This window comes from Tiliqua scincoides, chromosome 3 (genome assembly GCF_035046505.1).
Source record: "Tiliqua scincoides isolate rTilSci1 chromosome 3, rTilSci1.hap2, whole genome shotgun sequence".
Lineage (NCBI taxonomy): Eukaryota > Metazoa > Chordata > Lepidosauria > Squamata > Scincidae > Tiliqua > Tiliqua scincoides.
The window spans coordinates 142,282,061-142,302,171 of NC_089823.1; the positions used below are offsets into that span (position 1 = coordinate 142,282,061).

Genomic DNA, 20,111 nt, shown 5'->3' on the forward strand with positions numbered 1-20,111 from the left:
CTTTTCAGTAATTGCTCAAACAACAAGCACAAATATAATCAGCCCTGAGACAATACAAGCATCCAAAATAATAGCACAATTAAGCTTTGTACTGTACCTAAATGCCAAGCAAATTCATTGGCTAGACCAATACTGCTGCGCTTGGAGAGGGTATGTGGCTTACCTGGGGTGTGTAAAATGACAGGACATTTCTGAATTGAGGCTTTTTTTAAAAAAATAAAAAAGCACAATGGTAGATGGTAGAGGTAGGTATATCTTCTAGAATCTGCTCCTCAAAAATGATGACTTTGCATCAGGCTTGCAAAACAACACAGCCACCCTTGGAATTTGCCTCCAGCCCTTCAAAGTTTAGGCCAACATGCAGCCCAGTCCTACATAACGCCCTGTGTAGCAACGCAGGCACAATAACTGGGCATGCACTATATCCTGCATGGGATTTTCAGGTCCTAAAGTTGCTGCCTGAATAGTCTACTCAGAACTGTGCCAGCTCTTTAGCCAGCGCAAGTTCAAGGGGACGGGAAGGCAATTGAGGCCTGGGGGATTGAATATCAGCAGTGCTGCTGCCTCCAATATTGCCCCAGCCTTGATAACCCTCGTCCCTGATTTCTGCTTTGTTCCTATCCCTCTCTTCCTCCCTTCCTTCCCCATGCTGACTAATCAGTGCTGCGGGGACATAGACAGCTCACTGGTACTGACCCTGCCACTTGCAGAAGCAGTCAGTCCACATGGAATGGCATGGCAAAGCTCTTTACAGGTGTCATGGTGACAGCTGTAAAGAGCCTTATGCTACCAGAATGGCCATAAATGGTCTCATGCAAGCCTGACAATGGGAAGCCAGCATCATCCTAAGTATTTTCCATAGCCTGGGCCCTTCCTGAACTTTAATGTGAAACAGACTTGACGGCCTACCTGACTATCAGTCTGATAATAGGATCAACTTGTGATTCTTTGTTGTTGTTGTTGATATTCATGTTTCTGTATTGACCAGGAGGTGGTGTTTTTCCTGTTTACCAAGGATGTGCAGGAGTAATGTTTTCGTTCTAATGCTTTTGATTTTAGTTGTATGGGTTTTTAAATAGGTTTTGTTTTAAATTTTTCCTACTGCAATAATTACAGCCCTTCTCAAGTTGGCTCTCTGATGGTGTCTCACCTCCACAAATGGTAGCTGCTCAAGTTTTCAGTGGTTCCCATTCTTTAGGTCACAGTGGCCATCTCTCTCCTTCAGGCAGGCAGCCTCAGCGTGAGGGCACAATGCCCAGTCTCTCTCCTTCAGGCCAGCAGCATCAGCTTGACATCACAATGCCCTGCCTCTCTTCGTGAGACAGGCAATGATAGCCTAGCCAGCCTCCACTCCTCAAGCAGGCTGGTTGGTTGGTTGGCAACCTTCAGTCTCGAAAGACTATGGTATAAGCCTACAGCACCCGGTATTCCCAGGCGGTCTCCCATCCAAGTACTAACCAGGCCTGACCCTGCTTAGCTTCCGAGATCAGACAAGATCGGACATGTGTAGTGTAAGATACTGCAGAATGTGGAGATGATCTCTGAGATGCACCCATGCGGCAGTATGTGACCCAATGCCCCTTTCTCTGAATGGATGGGGAGCTGTAAGGTGTGGGCCCAGTGCCCATTATTGTTTCCTTGAAATGAGCAGTAGCTTGTGGGCAGAAAAACTACAGAGGAGAGTGAGCAAGCTGGGATCCTAGCAAGTACAAGGCAAGGACGATAATATTGGACACCCCAGGTATACTGGAGCGTCAGTTTTCAGTATGTGCCCTAGAAGCAGTTGGGGGGTGGAGGGAGAGGAAGAGAGAGAGAAACCCTGTGGTGGTGGCTGGTTGCCTCAAAAGACATTAAATATGTGAGAGAAGTTTTTTATCTGTATGGTAGGTGGAGTTTCAAGAAGAGGTATGTAGATGCAACCCCAGCTGCTCCAAACACAGTTGCATTGGAACTAGGAGACCGGTAGCCCAATCTTAAAGCCAGCAGCTCTGCCGGGTGCAGTGGCGCCAAAACAGCTACTGTTTCATCCAGTGCTACCATTGAGGCCACCAGAGATCTCCTTGGGGGGGGTGGGGAAGGAATTTTTGTCCCCTTCCCCCAGGGAAAACCCTAAGCCCCGCAATGGGGCTTCTTAAGTCTGTGTTGGCTAATCTTGAGAGATTCCATCTTGAGCCTTCCAACCTGACATGTAGTTCAGGATCTGGCAGAGTACAGCTCCTCCAGTCCTACTCCCCTCCTGCACCCAGTGTTTTAACAGTTTGTATTCCCAGTAATGAAATCACAAAACATGTTAAAAGCATTCAACTATAAGTTTTAGAAACTTACATTCGCTGATCTGCAGCATATTTAGTAAGGTCCCTGACAGATCTCCCCCACCTTCAGTAGAGTGCAGGAGCACCCACTGCTGAGATGAGAGCTAGGAAACATTATATCCTGCTGCCCGCCTTGCTCAGGCAGCCCAAACCCATCTGACATGAGAAGTGCATGGCTATTGATGAGATATGTGGTATGTGAGAAGATGTACCATCAACTGGGAAATACATACTGGGGAAGTTCAGAGGTGGGAGAGTTATAGTTATACTGATGGGTTAAATAAAATTTTACCAAAAGACTTGAGTGGAAGATCAAAAATGTTAATTCCACTCTGTGCTAGGCAAAAATATACATTTTAACAAAACCTTGGGCCAGATTAAAAAAGAAACATTTTCCAAAAGGCATTTTATGTGTTTCAAGATCCTGATTCTAGTCTGCATTGTGACGACAAATTATTTTAACAGCACTTCCAGTCTGAGTACAGCATTTGTCTTCTGAGAAAAATGCAGTAAGAATTATGAGTGGGGTGGTGGTGTTTCAGTGTGCACCAGGGCAAGCCTTTGAGGTGCATTCTTGTGGACTTTTGTGCTTCCTATACTGCCTGAATGGGGCTTAAAACTGTAGCAAAAAAAAATAGGTGGCTTCTGTTTGTTCTGACTCTACTCAGTGGTAATAAAGGTAATTACATGTGCCTGCACGCTCAGGGTAGTTTATCAGGCCATTTACTTTCCGGGTGCTCTGTTTACTGGACCTCTGAACCACTTTTAAAAGCCTCTTTTTAGCCTCTTTTAAATGCCCCCAAGCTGATAAAATATTTTGCAAAGGGGTGGGGAGGTTGAATTGCCAATCAACCAGTATTTTCCACAATTAATCACATTTTGCACACCACCGTTATCAGTGTCTGAGAAGTCAGTAAACTTTAGACCTAACCAGGACACCACTTTTTGCTATTTATCTCACCACCACCATCACATGGTGATCTGCCAGGCTGAATCTGTGATCTCACACTGTCACATTCTCCCCACCACCACCTCTCCTCTGACCCACATACTTGCACTCCACCTCTTATTCTCTTGCTCTGTTTCTGCCCTGTTATAGTTCAGTGCTAGAACGCATGCTTTACATCAATGATTTTCAACTGGTGTGCCCAGGTCCCCAGGTGTGCTGTGGGAGGTTGGAGCACAGCGGTTGAAAATGTTTAAAAAACTCTTTCAGGTTCCGCGGCTCTGTTCCTAGGACAACTGTCTGTAGTAACAAATTGTTCCTCTTTGTCCATCTGGTGGAGGACAAACAATTTGTTACTACAGACTGTTGCCCTAGAAACAAAGCCACAGAACCCAGAAGACTCTTCCAGAAGTGACATCACAAGAGGCAAAGAGCACAGAGGTCAGTGTGCCATGAGAAGAAAAACATTGAAAATGACTGCTTTACCTGTAGAAAGCCCCTGGTTCAACTGCCAGCACCTCAGTTGAAAAGGCTTCACATATTGAGGTTTGTAAAAAACTTTGCCCTGAGCCAGACAGTCAGAGTAAGCAGTTCTTGACTAGATGGGCCACAAATCTGACAAATAATGATGCTTCAACTGACCCTCCAGTTTTCATATTCTTGCACACTTCAACTGACCCCCAGCCCACTCAGCTCAATTCCATAGACTTGGGGTGTAGACAGTGTTTTTAAAATAAAAAAACTGGCAACCCCTGTGGAGGTACTTGAATGTATGCCCTATATCAGAAAGTCTCTCTCGCTCTCTCTGTGTAAGTAAAACATGCCAACGATGTATGGTTAATGTATACTCTTTTCTTTTCATTTCCTTTGCTCCAGTATTCAAAGGCAAACAGACATCCAGAGCCAGTGATAGAGAAAATGATGGAATCTAGTTTTTCAGGAATGCAGCCCTTTCCTGAAGCCTTGTCTCCTGACAGAAGAAGCCAGCCTCTGAAGCCACACAGGTAAGAAAACCGGTCTTAATTGGCTTTTGTTTTGTAATGCATATGCAGGATGGTTGTGCCTGGCAAGCAGGGATGCGTTTTGAGAGCATCTGACATTTAGGGAACCTCGCTCTGTTCATTAAGCAGCTGTCCTGCTTTTCCCCTCTCAGAGATGTAAAACAGCCATTACTTCTGCTCTCAAAATTCCACTTCTTTTTTGGGTAAAAGGCCTAGAGGAAGTATTAAAGGATATCATCAAAACTGTAGTCACAGACCAGTGAACGAAACAATTGTATTCTGAGAAACCATTGCAATGTAAGGTTTTCTTTTTCCGTGCCCTGTCTCCTCGCAGTTCATGAAGTCAATGACTCATCTACCCATAGGCGGGCTGTGATGCTAACTTTCAAACTTCAAACAAACTTCAGTGTGTGTGTTCCCTCAAACAAAGATCACTCAATATTTTTTTAAAAATGACCCTTTTGCATATTTGTCAGTGTTGTATAGAAGGCTGGGGACAGGCGGTGCATCCCGAAAGTGGCTTTTCAATTGTTGGCAGCAGAATCCTTCCAAAGCCACTGAAAAGCCACATTTAAAAAACGAGGGCCACTCGGGCACACAGACATCTGTCACTTGATGATTTACAGCATCAAATGAGGATTGTGAATGAATACCACAGATAGAGCTTTCATATAGGGATGTTAACAAATTCCATTCTTGTCAAAATTCAGGAAGAAATGCGTGAGTCTACACCCCTCTCACCCTCAAATGGATTGGATTTTTTTAAGATAGGGACATATCTATGGATTCTATTATGTATTCTGTTAAATTTTTGCAGAAGAATCTGTATTTGAATACCTACTGTGCAATATGTTACCACACCAGCTGTTTGGGTAGGAAATAACTTGACAAAACTTGAAACAATGCAGATTTAGAGGTGTTTTTTTTTTTAATGATGGAAAAAAAAATTGGAGGATTTTTAGAAGAGAATAGACTGTAAATCAAAGGAAACTGCACAAACTTTGGATGGAATGCAGAGAGATCTGTCCATCCATCCTTACGTTCATATTGCCTCAAACACAATGCTTATAAATGTTCATTCAGGTGTGAGTCATCAAGAAGAAACATGTGTTGAAAAATAAAAAGATATATAAGCACGCATGAGCCAGTCCTGAGAAGGCATCATTTTTCTTTGAAGTTCCGTTGTTTAGCACTGACTTGGAGGGATGCTGTTAGCTGTGCCACCTACTGCTCATTTGTGTGGGTCGCCTTTATATCAGGATCTCCATTCCCCATAACTAGAAAAATGATGGTAGGTGGAAGTATGTCTATTTTGATGTTATTGGGAGTTGATGTAGTTATTGGGAATCCCGAGGGCCTGTTGGGACCAACTTAGCTTTATGAGACTTAAAAAAAAAAAAAGTTTCACATTACTAGCTGGTCAAGCCTCTGCTTTTATTCTTTTTACCGTTGTAATAGGGGAGCACCTTCTGGTCCCTTTGTTGAGCTCCATGTTCTTCGGATCAGGATCATTCTGGTGGCCTTGTGTTCTTCTTTACCTGGCCTTTGATAAGAACTGAGACATGCTCGCCTGCTTGTGCGTAAATGTGCACATATGGCTCAGTTTCACTTTATGTAGTGCTCAATACATTTTCTTTCTCAGTTTGAAGATGAGGAATGTCCTTCTTGAATGTTTTTGGGGGTCTTCATTCATCATATTGTAACCATTCCTCTCAGCTTGCTCTTTGAAGTGAACTGAGGCACCTTTGCCAACCATGAGTAAAATGTGCAGGTGCAGTTCAGTTTCTCTTTCTATAGGTCTCAATACATTTTGCTTTTTGGCGATCAGCTTGTCAGTTTCGGTTTCACGACCCACCAACAATCAGATTGCAACCCGTTGGTTGGTGCCAACCCACAGTTTGGGAAACAGTGGTCTAAAATATGGCACTGACCCTTAAATTTTGTTGAAGTTTAGGAAGAATTCAACCCTCTGCATTCTTTTGTTATAATAAAACGATGATGTTCGCATCAGTGTAAATACAGTCCTTTTGTTCATGAAAAGCAGGGAACCCTTTCCCGTTTTTTTGTCAAGTATCTCTCGGCAGAATGTCATACATGTGTATATACAGCAGTAGTTTTCCTGCTTTAAAGATGCGCTTTCACAGATTGATGGGCTTCTCTTGATTTATAGGTGATTGCTTTTTGTAATTTTGTAATTTACTATTTAATATATTAGGCCATTGTTTTTCCAAGCAGGCAATAGACTTCCAAATGTCAGTGATTTATAAGTCTAGCATTGATTTTAGGCATCGTGCGACTGATTCATAAGTTACTTTATGCCACCAGATTACAAATACTGTACAGGTGATAGATTAGTCATCTGTCTAATAGTATAGTTGGGTTCCTTCACTTCAGCTGGGTGATGTACTGGTTTCTAAATGTATCACAATTAACACCTGCTTCTGCAGACAAAATAGTTGTAGGAATTTTAAAGAACTGGAGAGAACTTTTGTAAGACTGGCAATATTTCTCAGAGGAGGTGTTGCATTTTTCTAAAGCAGTGTTTCTCAAACTGTGGGTCAGGACCCATTAGGTGGGTCACAAGCCAATTTCAGGTGGGTCCCCATTCATTTCAATATTTTATTTTTAATATATCAGGCTTGATGCTACCATGGTATGTGACTGCATTTGGGGAAATGTTACAGACCTGTACTTTTAACAGGCTACTACGCACATGGTTTTAACAGTGATAGTAAATGGAATTTACTCCTGGGTAAGTGTAGGTAGGATTGCAGCCTAGGTTTGTTAAAAATTTTCCTGCATGATGATGTGACTTCCGACCATGACATCACTTCTGGTGGGACCTGACAGATTCTGACAGATAAAAAAGTAGGTCCCGGTGCTAAATATCTGAGAACCACTGTTCTAAAGTATACCTGAAATGAAATGGGAGATGAATTTGGAAGTCAGACAAAATTTCTGCAGGAATGTCAAGGGAAAAATGAAAGTAATAAGATTACTGACATTTACTGGAGGGAAGGGGAGTTGCATACCTCCCCTTGCCAGTGAATTTTGTGTAAATAAGAGCCAAGACATATCTGCATGATCCTGCTCAAGCTAAATACCTGTAGGCACACTGAGGGAAGTCAAAAAAGAAATTGCCCCTCTAATCTTTCTGTCAGGAACCTTCCCAGTACTGCACAGTGTAGTACCAACTGATTCATTCTGCCTCATCCCCTCACTGATTGTCTCTCTGAAAAAGTTAGCATGCTCCATGTCAACAAAATATTTATTCTACTTTCAGGGGAGTCTCATTTAATCACACATTTGAACACAGTAGCTTGGGTTGCAATCTTTAACCGATTTTCCTTGAAGTAAGCTCCATTAAAATATGTGGGACTTACTGCCAAGTAAATATAGTACAGAGCCCAATCCTATCTCCCCCTCCCCGCTCATGCAGCCATGCCCCCCCAAAAAAGGACAAACTGCATCCAGTGGGAGGGGTGGATCCAGGAGGCTTCAGATGTGAAAGGAGATTTAAACCCCCTTACTCTTCTATAAGACTCCCATTCTGCAAAGGGTCTCCTTGGACCTGCATGATTGATTTCACTAGTACAAGTCCGAGGAGAGAAAGGGGGCAGGAAGGTTGCAGGAAAGGGGGAAAGGACCCAGTGCACACTGTTACCACCAGATCCACTCCCTTCTGCAGCCTGTACCTCCCGTCCTGCTCCTTCCCCACCCAGTTTTTCCCATGTTCTGCTTTCCTCCACCCCCTTTCACCTCTCTTGCTGGCTTTCCTGCTCCGGTGGGCAGAGGAAGAGTTGTTGATGCAAACAGGAAGGTTCTGGCCTTCCCACCAGCATCCCCAGCAGTGGACTACTGCTGGAGCACCTTTTCAAATGATGCCAATTGCTTTACGGCAATCAGTGCCAGCAGAAGAGGCGACAGAATGTCAGCCAGTTCGGAAAGGATTGGGCCATAAGAGTTGTGTGTCAATTCTCTATTTCAGTGGTTTGAATGCCCTCTGCTAAATTACAGTACTTTGCTTTCTTTAACATGAGAAGAATAGTCGTGAGTCCCCCAGCATGCTGGAATTCCACTGAAAAATCAATTGGACGTAAACATTTAACCACATACTTTGTGTTGCTTTTATTTCAGTGAGTATTAATAAAACTTAGCTTTCTCTGGCTTGCACCCAGTGAGATTTAATAGAGAGAATGTTTGACCTATTGCTCCATTAAAATCAGTGGGGTTTTATCTGTTAGGGCGCAATCCTAACCCCTTATGTCATTGCTTTCCAGCACTGGCATAGCGGTGCCAATGGGACATGTGCTGCATCCTGCACTTGGGTGTCACTCACGGAGGCCTCCTCAAAGTAAGGGAATGTTTGTTCCCTTACCTCAGAGCTGCATTGCCCTTTTGTCAGTGCTGGAAAGCACTGACATAAGGGGTTAGGACTGCACCCTTAAACACTCAAACAGGTATGGCCAAAATCCATTCCCTTATTTCTATTGATTTTTCCATGTAACTTGGATATGTGCTTCTTCTGTGCTTGCATGAGGTTCCTGGAATGTTTTCCTTGAAGAAACCATTGGACACTTTTGGTCCAGGGGAGTACATGAGTGTTATCATTTTACATGCCAAATCTGTCTTGATCCAGCTCTACTTGTATTGAGCTATTTGTGGCAAATTTCACCAGCTGCGAGAGGGAATTTGTATACGAATACCCATGGGACCCACAACATTGAGAGGAATGTTGGAATGAGCAAATTTCCTTGCTTCTATTTTATTTCTCTTTGAGTTTGGCCTGTCCTGTTTCCTCTCCTCTTGAGTTTCAGTTTAACTAGGAAAACTTTGGAAAATTAATTCTGGGATTGAAATGTACCTAATTTTCTAAAATGTTATTTATTTGTATATTCCCACCTCTCCATGTTACTGATATGTATGTGTGTATTGATAAAGCACTGCAAAAAAATCATCTTACTTTAATTATATTGCTTGTATCATGACTCAAAGTTCATTTTGTTGTGTTTTACCGATGTGCACCTATGTTCATGTGCATTATTAAACACCACACAGAAATAATCTTGGTACATTTGTACCTCAGGTCACATCAAGACTGCTGTTTTGCAGTGTTTTATCAGTGCTCATAGGCGCACATACACATCATTTAAACATGGCACCCAAAAAATCTCAATGCAAACACATGTACTATCTTAGCATAGTTACTTTTTGCAGTGTTTTATCATTGCATGAGGTGTACAAAACAAACGCAGGCTGAAAATAGATGAATTGGCTGCTCTGACAAGTGGGATATGCACAAAGCTCTGTACAAAATACAGAAATGAAAAAAGAAAGCTAGAGAATTCCTAATGCATGATTTAACTTTGATTTGGAAACAACAATAGATAACTTGGAACTCCAAAATTTGGATGAGCAGAATTTTGGATGGTCCCTTATGATAGACATATACACTCAAATATACTGTATGTATATTCTGCCTCTTCCTCTAGGCCTAACTACCTCTCCTACTAAAGAGTTTATGCAGCTAGTTGCCAGTTTTTTGTTTAATAATGGAAAACTGTTAGATGAAATTAGAAAGTTTGCAATCATTTTCTAAAGCTGCGGAACAATATTCATTTTGGAAGTCAACTTTCTCTACAGTTTCCCCAGTTTCAATGGAATTTAGACATGCCTTCCTTCCCCTGGATTTGTTCTTTTGTTTGACCACAATTAATCACAGCATTTATTGCTGATTTCAGTGAAACTATTTGGTAACTGGCATGGAATTACCGACGGCATTTGATGTTGTATTTGATAGCTGACATGGATTGGTATTTAGTATTTGACAATTAGCAGTTCATCAGATATCACATTTGATACCTATCAAGTGATACTAAGAAGCCTAATTTTGAACTTTGGGCAAGCTTTTATCTTCAGAATGTGAATTTGTAATGTCACATTCAAACATTCAGTGGAAAATTGGAAATGTCTGCTAATTTTGAATAATATCTTAGTACTGGATTCAGAGTTCCTCATATCACATACCTTGTGATATTTCTTCCTAGTATCATATACAGGTTAATGAAAGGACAATGTAATGTGGCCTTTAAATTGGTGCCTGGAGCAAGGATATAATGTGTGCTCCTTGGAATCTATGGCAGGAGGAAAGCATTAAAAACACGCTTGCTTCTTTTCTGGAGATAACTGCATTTCAGCACAGCTCCCTGTCTGCCACCTGAAAAGCACTCTGGGATCTGTTTCATTGGTTGCGATTCTGTCTTGCACAGCTGTATACAAAGTTATCTGCCAACAGAACATGGATGCTGAAGGTTCAAATGCCTTCCTAGGGATCTTTCCAGCCAGCTAAAAACTTCAGCTTTTCATGCAGCTTCCTAGATAAGTAAGTGGCGGCATTTGCAGGTGTGCGGATCTTGCTCAGACATCCACATCACGTTTAGAGAGGCTTAGTTGCCGAACACAATAAATTACCTTTTGATTCGATCTCAAATTTTATCGCTTAAATAGTGTTCCCTCCTGTTAAAGCTCTCCAGGCTTCAGTAAACAAAAGGTGCTTCGGAAAGTGCTCATCCATAATGAGATGGATAATCAGTTTTGTTTAGTAACAAACTGAAAAAGGAGAGCAAGATGGTTCCCAGAGTTATTGTAAATTCAGTGTGGCGCATTTTTCTGCTTTGCGAACATGTTTGCCTCCGCTGGGAGTCAGATGCACGAGAGAGGAATGTGCCCCTCACTGAACATGGTTATTCTGTTGTTTTTGTACTTAGTTGCTTAGCTGAGAGAAAACGTCCACATAGAACTAATTATTTGAGGATCAAATAATCAAACAATTAGTTGTAATGAGCTGATTGACCGGAGGCTTGGTAGATGGGCTGTCCCCACAGAACAAGAAAGGCAAAGCAAAATTGCAGATGATTCTTTCCTCAAAGTTGGATCTCTAGGTGTGTGAATATATCTGGAATCTATAAGAAGATAGGAATTGTTTGCTGGATCAAACTGAAACCTGGCACTTTTGTCACAACAATGACCAAGCAGGTGTCTGTGGAAGCACAAAAGCAAGCTGTGATGGAAGTAGTCACTCTCTCTAGTCACCCCTTCTTATCTGATTCAGTATTAGGGAAGTTATGATCATTTGAGTAGCTCTGTTTACAAAAGCCAAATGGTCAAATGTCCGGAAGCAAAATTGCAGTGAATGTGTAAGCCATCACCTCCATCCTTTTCCCTACCCCAAGGCCCACCAGAAAATTACCTTGGTGGTAATTTGGTGGTGGTGGGAAGGAATTGCAGGGACTCCAGGCCCCAGGAGAGCACCCTTTCCTGCTGGGCTTACAAGTTCAGCATCCCTGGAAGAAAAGTGACAATATGCACATGATTCCCACTGAAAAGGCTTCCAATTTCATATGATTAGTGGGATGCTCATGTGTTTTTGTGTATGATTTTGAAACCTGAAATGCACTTCCTCTTCTTCTAGAGATTATCTAGATAGGATTGGGCTATTAGTGCTGTTTCTTTGGATACCTGGAACATGGGGCAACCACCTAATCGATTCAAAGTCAGTAGCCACAGTCCAATAGATAGTTATGGGCACTTGTCTCGCTGAAGTCATCAGGCTTATGTGCGCATAACTTTGCAATGGGTCATGGCCAATGTGTGCATAGGCTTCCCCCATATCCACTGGGGGTACATTCCCCTGCCCCTCCCTGCAGATATCAAAACCATGGATAAAAATAAAGCAATTAGTGCTATGGAAATGCTCTTACTTTTTAAAGTGTTTTGGTTTCTGTTGCCCCAAATTATCCCATCCAAATAATCAGTAACTATAAAAGTCATATACAGGCATCTCCCCATATTCGCAGATTCACTTATCCGCAGTTCTTCACCCCCATGGGCCCATTACTTATCTGTAAAAGGGGACCTTATACTTACTGTGGCACCAAGCACTCCTGTCTCTTCCATTGCAGCCTGTTACAGAATACTAGTGAGGAACTTGGGAACCAGCCATCCGGAACACTAGAGGAAGGAGAAAAAGAGAATGCTAATTGGAAGCTTCCTGCTTCCTGTTAGCGTTCTGGCTGTCTCCCTCCTCCAGTGATCTAGCTGACTGCTCCTTGTGTTCTTCTCTAGCAAAACACTTCAAAAAGTAAGAGTATCACCATAGCACAAATTGCTTTATTCAGTTTCTCTCCAGAAAGTCCCAACAAATAAAGCACAGATAAAACATGCGTGGTTGTGAATACAGGTGGAGCCTGTTTATCTGCAAATTTTATATCTGCAGATCCTCTGGACCCCTGTTGAGCCAGACTTTGCTCCACCTGAACCCTCTGAAGGTGACTGGAGCTGTGCTCCAGTCACCTTCAGAGGGCTTCTGAAGCCTGCAGAGGCTGCACATGTCTGCACATGGCCTCTGCAGGCTTCAGAATGACAGGCAAAAAAAGTGACTTCCAGTTTCTTAAGGGAAACCAGAAGTAACGTTTTTAATGCCTTATAAGGCATTGGGAGGCCTGGGGAAGCCCAGATAATCCATCTGAGAACAGATCCCCCGTGGATACCAAGGCCCCACCTGTACTGACATTCCTATTCCATAGAGACATAGATGTGACATCACAAACAGCTGTATTCTGCAGATGTAGTAATCTCTCCTTGTTACATGGTGGGAGCTCTGACGGTTTCTGTTATGTTCTTGTTCCCAGAAGTATCTCTTCATGCTGCAGCCCGGGTCAACGAACTGGGATGCTTCACAGGAATGCCTTTCGGAGGACTCCTCCCTTACCTCGGGGCAGGTTCAGTGGAATTACAGGACCAGCATACCAACAGCTAGAAGAGTCAAGGATCACAGATCAGGACACAATCCCTTGTCAGGGGTAAGTAAGGAAAACAAGCAAACAAACCGACATGCTTTTTTGACTTCAAAATAAAATGGGCATGACGAGAGGTGAGCAGATGAGTTATGCATTGTTATGAGCAATTACGAATAAGGTTGCCCCAATTCAGCCAGGGACTGGAAAGAGGATACGTTGTGTACAGTTCCTCTTCCTTATCTGGCAACTGGGGCTCCATGCCCAGAAGTCTGGAACATTCTTCAGAAAGCAGTAATCACACCGCAGTAATCACACCTTTGAAGTAATCAGATGGATGATTATGAAAGCAGCTTGTCATGATTGTCTTAGAGGACAGCCTTGAATTCTCCATCCTTAAAATCTTCAGCAGGCTGGTAATTGGATTATAGGACTTCCATTAACATGGTGATCTCAGTTGCCTCATACGCCAGTCTTCCCAAATATGAATTCTCTCCCTATGCACAGCCACAATCAGGGTACTTATCTGAAGCCAGAGGAGAATTATAGTGGAATTTGACAGGCATTAGGACCCCAAGGAGAACCAGGTTTCTATTTGCAGAAGCTGCATTTGCTACTTGCAAGGTATTTGGGAAAGATGAGTATAAAAAAGCTAAGGTGTGGTGTGCTATCTGGTGTGCTCCCTGGGGCATTTGGTGGGCCGCTGTGAGATACAGGAAGCTGGACTAGATGGGCCTATGGCCTGATCCAGTGGGGCTGTTCTTACGTTCTTATGTTATGTAAGGGACAGCAGCATATCTCAAGGGTAGGATTGAACCTTAAGTTTTGCCAGCTGTTTATCAGCTCTTATTGTGTCTCAGGGCACAATCCTATGCCTGTCTACTCAGAAGTAAGTCCTATTTTGTTCAGTGGGGCTTACTCCCAGGAAAGTGTGGATAGGATTGGATCTTCAGTTGGTTCATTAAATTACGGGATATGAGTATAACGAACATTAACCTGGTTTATGCAAATACTAGCTACTTATCTACAGTTAAGAGATGCAGGATGGGGTGGGAGGAATCTACTGGAATGTGAAACAACAATTTCAGGGGACCCATTCCTTGTGACTTTCCCAACTCTTTGTCGTGATGCTTGTTTGTAGATTATGCTTGATATCTTATGAGAATATTGATTTTAGTTTCTATGCTAGTTGTATGTAATCCTAATGAAAAGTGTTTTTGTTGTGTGGGGGTTTGGTTTTTTGATCTCAGGGTGTTTATGCTTATGCCTTTGTGATGCCTTTAATATTGATTTGTCATAACAGTGCCTTTCAATTGTTTATCTTCTGGAAAATAAAATAATTTTTAAAATGCATCTTCTACCTTTTAGGCCCTAAAACAGCCTCTTGAGGCTATTTAGAAGTAATACAGAAATAACACCACAGCCGCTTCCCCCAAGGGTAGTCCACTAACATTATTCTTATTTTTTCTTTTAAAATGATGATAAATCATCCAAAAGAACCACCTCTTTATTAGTGCCTTTGATACAGTGGTAGAATTGTATTCTCATTATCTTTTACATGAACTCAGGCTGGTAAAATGAATTACATTTCATGCATATGAATTAGGAGGCTGAAAGGATTGTTCTAGCTGAAGAGCTTACAGGTTTCCAGAGGGTACATGCACTGTTTTGTCTTTTAAACTAACTTATCCAACGCATACAGGACTGGCCATACCATGAAGTGTCCTGGTTGGTTGGTTGGCAACCTTCAATCTCAAAAGACTGTGGTATAAGCCTACAGCACCTGGTACTCCCAGGCAGTCTCCCATCCAAGCAGTAACCAGGCCTGACCCTGCTTAGCGTCTGAGATCAGATGAGATCAAACATCTGCAGGGTACTGAAGTAGTCACATGGAGCAATGTCTTTGGAGAGATGAGCCCCCAATCCCCTTCTGACTGGCTCCAGCCCCTTCTGATTGACAGAAAACAAGTCAGAAGAGGATGCCATCACAAGCTCTCAGTATCTAGTTTTAAGTAGGGCAAGGAGAAGCAAATGAGGTTCACAAGGTTGGACATAGCCTGAGGGCCGACACCCATCAGAAGGTCAACCCGGCCAGGTTGACCCCTGAAACCAGTATTGCTGGAAGTGATAGCACACATTGGGCCATCAGGGGGTGGGGTGCATCATGGGAAGTTATTACTGGGCTTTGTCTCAGGGAACCCAGCAGACAGACACCACCAGTGAAAGAGGCCTTGCCACATACATGACCTAGCTCCCCAAACAGCCCAGAATCCATATCTCTTCAACAGTTTCTGAAGCTGAGGGGGGGGCGGGGCGATGCAGTGAACTGAACAGGCATGAGCTCCGGGGCTCCGGATTTCAGCCTGTTTCTCACCTCTATTCTGCGGGTCCAGGAGATCCGATGACTTTGCCAGGAGAGGTTTAATCATCCTGACGGTGATACCTGAGTTGGTTGGAGCCCAGCTGGGGGGCTTGCTTCTCAGGAGTTGGCCGTTCAAGGAAGTAGGGGAGGAGATGTGAAATCACGACTAACTGCAAACCCCTGTGGAGATACCATCTACTGAAACAGATACCATCTATTGAAAGAAGATACTTGGAAGAACAAAGTAAGTGCTGTTTGCGTTATGCAAATCCCGGCTTTAAACAACTGACTTTGGAAAAAGGAGAAGGGGGGGAGGATTCCTCCACCTCACCGTTGATTTTTCAATCTGAGAAGAGACATTTGGGTTTTTGGCACAATATGAAGTGTAACTTTATCAATACAAGTTTACAAATCTGCAACCCTGTATGAGATATAAATTTTATTGGATGTTGAATTCTGGATTATTTGAGCGTGGAAGGATTTCTTATCACTGAGTGGTGAGTTGAACATTGTCTGTGGGAAACTAAATGTTTGCATTCCATAGCAAAGAGATTGCCCAGGACATCTAGTGGACTAAAAGAAACCTGTAAGGGAAAAATCATGGATTCATCAGGAACAAATTGGGAAAATCTATTACAACAAAAGCTGGAATATTTGCTTGATATGAGTCAACAAAAAGTGATCCAAATTTTACAAATCCAAATTAGCGTGGAAACCCTAAGCCAACAGATAAATAAGCTTAATGAAACGGAAGTTAAAGCTACAACAATGAAGAATAATGACCAACAAGTTGAAATGACAATTTCAGTGGAGATACAGAAAGATGGGGCAGACTGGAAGATAAGTACCCAAAAGGTATTGGACCAGAACGGGGAAGAGACATGTCAACCAACAAGTGTAGTTGACCAAGAAATTGACCAAGAGGACCTGCCAGGATCTGGATTTATTGGCAGGAATAAGAAGACTAAGAAGAGGATGTATATCAAAGCATGAATGCTTAAGAGACATTTTTGTGAAGTTTATCAGGAAAAAAAGATGGAAAAGAGAGAAAAAAAAAGTTGAGAGATGATTTGCAAGATCTGAATTGCTATTCAAGATAATGACACAATTTGGTAGCGGTGTAATATTTGATTTGAGAGAAGAAAAAATATATCTAGGTATTTTACAGGTCAATTTTGATGAACTAGGTTTAAATTTGTTTGATATGTTTTGGAATCTATAGTTGGGGAAATGATATGAAGGTAGAAAGTTAAGTTTAGAAAGTAATGGTTATGTAATATAGGAGTGGTTTGGTAGATTTGTTTATAATTAGATTTATGGTAAGTGTTTAGTAGTAATTTTGTATTAGAATAAGTTGTATTAATAAAAGAGTTTAAGATTTTGTATTTTATAGGTTAATTTTTATGAATTTAGATTTAGATGAATTTTGATGAATTAATTTTGATGAATTAGAATTTGTTTGATATTGTTTTGGAATTTATAGATGGGGAAATGATATGAAGGTAGAAAGTAAAGTTTAGAAAGCAATGGATATGTAAGTGGTTTGAGTGGTTTGGTAGATTTGTTTATAATTAGATTTATGATAAGTATTTAGTAGTAAATTTGTATTAGAATAAGTTGTATTAATAAAAGAGTTTAAGAGTTTATTGAAAGAAGGAACATAAAGAATGATGGGAAAAGATGATTATGATGATGAAATGGTGTACATAGAATATGAAACAGTTTTTCATAATGAGTATGTATTTTTGAATATCCTTTTTTCTTCTTTTTATAATAGTTTTCTTTCTTTCCTTTTTTTGATCATATTAAGAGATATGAGAAATTATTGGTAGAATGAATGATTAATTAATTGGTATATGGTATCCTGCAACCTCAATGTTTGTATGTATGTGTTTGTATGTGTGTTTGTTTATGTGTTTATGGAAAAATAAAAAAAAATAATTAAAAAAAATTTCTGAAGCTGAGCCAACCACAATTTATCAGAAAGGTCATGTGAGGGCAGTTACATTGAACATAATCTGGGGAATCTACAGTTGTTCATGAGCTAAAACTTCAGGCAATAATTTTACATAATATGCCCTATTCTGGTTGACACAGTATGCGGTTGACATTGTACAATTTCCAATTGTAGTGCAGCTGCAGGAGTGTTGGCTGACAACAAAGAAGGAAACAATCTGAGGAGTTTATTATGAAACGTATCAGTGAGGGACAATTTACAGTTGCCCCAAATCTAAGCAGTATATGACAGGGAGCCTCAAACATTCTTAGAGCAGCATAGGTCCAAATTTCCTTCCTTACTTCAAAAAAGTGATCAATTGTCTAAGAGTTGACAACAATATTAAACTTAATATATTTTCTTTTGCCTTTGCTTTTCAATGTCTGTTGGCTGAGAAATAAATGCCCAGCTATTTGAAGGAGTCAAGCAGATTGACTGGGTGGCCATCTATTGCACAAGTGTAATGTGGAGGTTTACATTCAAAAGCCATTATCTTTGCTTTGGCATAATGATTGGCTAGATGTTCTGCCAAACAGTAATCACTATATATTTTTTCCCTTCACAACCTTTGTAATTCTGATTGATTTTATGCCAATAGAATCATAGTGCCTGCATAAAGCAGAGCAAATAATTTATTACCCTTCACTTCTAACTGGAAAGAAACAATCTCTATTAATGGCTATTGGCCTAGTAAACTGACCATCCATCAGAATTCATGCCACCGTGGATCTCTGCATTATGTTAAAATTTCCTTAATAGAAATAAAAGTTGTTTATGCTAATTGTTCCCAGTTTCTACCATAAGGGGTCTTGGTTATTATGACTGTACCATGATGACAGTGCAACAAAAGAGGCAACAACAAATTGTAACGTATGATTAGTATATGTATGCAGGTGCAGCAGATATCCCCACAGCACCTAAATTCCCAAATGCTGCCTCTGCACAGACCTCCCCCTCATGGATGCAGGGCAGATGGGTGGGCAACAGGCCAACAAGAAAGCACATCCTGTCCCCTTTTCCTTTACTTGTGAAGTTGACATAAGAACCTAAGAACAGCCCCACTGGAGCAGGCCATAGGCCCATCTAGTCCAGCTTCCTGTATCTCACAGCGGCCCACCAAATGCCCCAGGGAGCACACCAGATAACAAGAGACTCTCTCTCTCTCTCTCTCTCTCTCTCTCTCTCTCTCTCTCTCTCTCTCTCTCTCTCTCAAACAATCCACTAAAAAAATGTGTGTGTTTTAATTAGGCAGCATAGTGAAAAATTTCAATGAAAGCCAAAAGTTTCAAGAAGTCTAGTGAAATTTCTTGGAGCAGGGACTTCTGAACGTTTTATTTATTTTTAGGATTTGTTTCCTACTTGTTTCCTATTTGTTTGTACTGCCTCATCAGTACTTATCAAGGCAGCTTACAACAGAAAAATAAAATATCATTAAAAAAGAATTGCACAAACAATAAAACACAGCAGACAGGACAAATTTAAAATCACAGCTGATTTGGAGATCACTACTGTTGAAACCCCTGCCTTCCCCCCAATCGCTACCTGCATTACCTTGGATGGTGGGGCACCCAGAGAATAGCCTCTGAAGCTGAGTTTAGCCTTATGTCAGGGCCTTTACCTTTAAGGTTAATCACCTTGAATTGTGCCCAGTAGCAAACTGTTAGCCAATCGCAGCTCTCTCAGAAGTGGCATTATGTGATCACAGCAGAATGTTCCAGTGAAGACTCCAGTCACCACCCTCTGAATTGGCTGCAATTTCTGAACACTCTTCAAGGGCAGTCCAATGTATAACACATTACAGATAACAAGCTGGATAGCGCAAGGGCATGGATAATTGGAGATTATGTCTATCTAGACAGAGCCATATCTAGGCTGCAAGCCTTGTCTCACAGTATGTCTTCACAAAATAGGAGTATCTGTTCTACTGTGTCAATATGTCTTAAGGAAAACCTAACTGTTCTCATGTCTTTTTTTCCCCTTAGGTTATCCACTGGTTTGAAAACACCACAGAATACTTCAATAAATATGCAACTGCCTTCACGAGAGACAAGCTCTTATTTTAATAGTGTGGTTCAAAAGGACATGGTTGGCTACTCATCTCCAAGGGCCAGTTCTGTCCCCATCATCCCCTCCGTGGGCTTGGACGAAGCCTGCATGCAAACACAACATGTTTCAGACATTACAGGCATTCAGTGGTGCAAAAACTCCTATTCCAGTGAACTAGTCCATGTGAGTGCCCCAGCCAGCAGTTGTCTTATTGTGGAACAACAAGAAGTCAAAATATTGTTAGAAACTGTCCAGGAGCAGATCCGAATTCTGACCGATGCCAGGAGGTCGGAGGACTTTGAACTGGCCAGTGCTGAAACCAAGAACAGTACCAGTGAAAACACGGCTTTTCTGCCCCTGAGTCCGGTGGCAAAATCAGAGCGAGAGGCACAGTTTGTCTTAAAAAGTGAAACTCATAGAGACTCAGCATTGATTAAGTGACTTTGACTTGGGGGCGGGGTGGGGGGGAGGGCTGGGGGACTGTATGGATCTGTGCATTTGAAGCTTTGCTAAACAGGAAAGAGAGGAAATTAAATAAAAATTATTTATATGCATTAATTTAAGAGCATCTACTTAGAAGAAACCAAATAGTCTATCGCCCTCATATCAGTGTTTTTTAACAAAATATTTTTTTAAGGGAAAGAGGTACCAGG

At 41.6% G+C, this 20,111-nt stretch overlaps 1 protein-coding gene and 1 pseudogene across 4 annotated transcripts in view; one reads left to right on the forward strand and one right to left on the reverse strand.

Annotated features, from left to right (window-relative positions):
• The window catches only part of NRG3 (neuregulin 3), a 700,766-nt gene extending 680,867 nt beyond the window's left edge, over window positions 1-19,899 (forward strand). For 3 of the 4 annotated variants that reach the window (XM_066620600.1, XM_066620598.1, XM_066620601.1), the window contains 3 exons: window positions 4,135-4,262; window positions 12,950-13,120; window positions 19,395-19,899. In XM_066620600.1, the coding sequence (XP_066476697.1) occupies window positions 4,135-4,262; window positions 12,950-13,120; window positions 19,395-19,899 (804 nt within the window). Of the gene's footprint in view, window positions 1-4,134; window positions 4,263-7,128; window positions 7,132-12,949; window positions 13,121-19,394 lie in introns of all 4 variants that reach the window. The other variant, XM_066620602.1, reaches the window with a different exon arrangement.
• Window positions 1,410-1,527, reverse strand: LOC136646755 (5S ribosomal RNA; annotated as a pseudogene).
• Window positions 19,900-20,111: the final 212 nt, after the last annotated feature.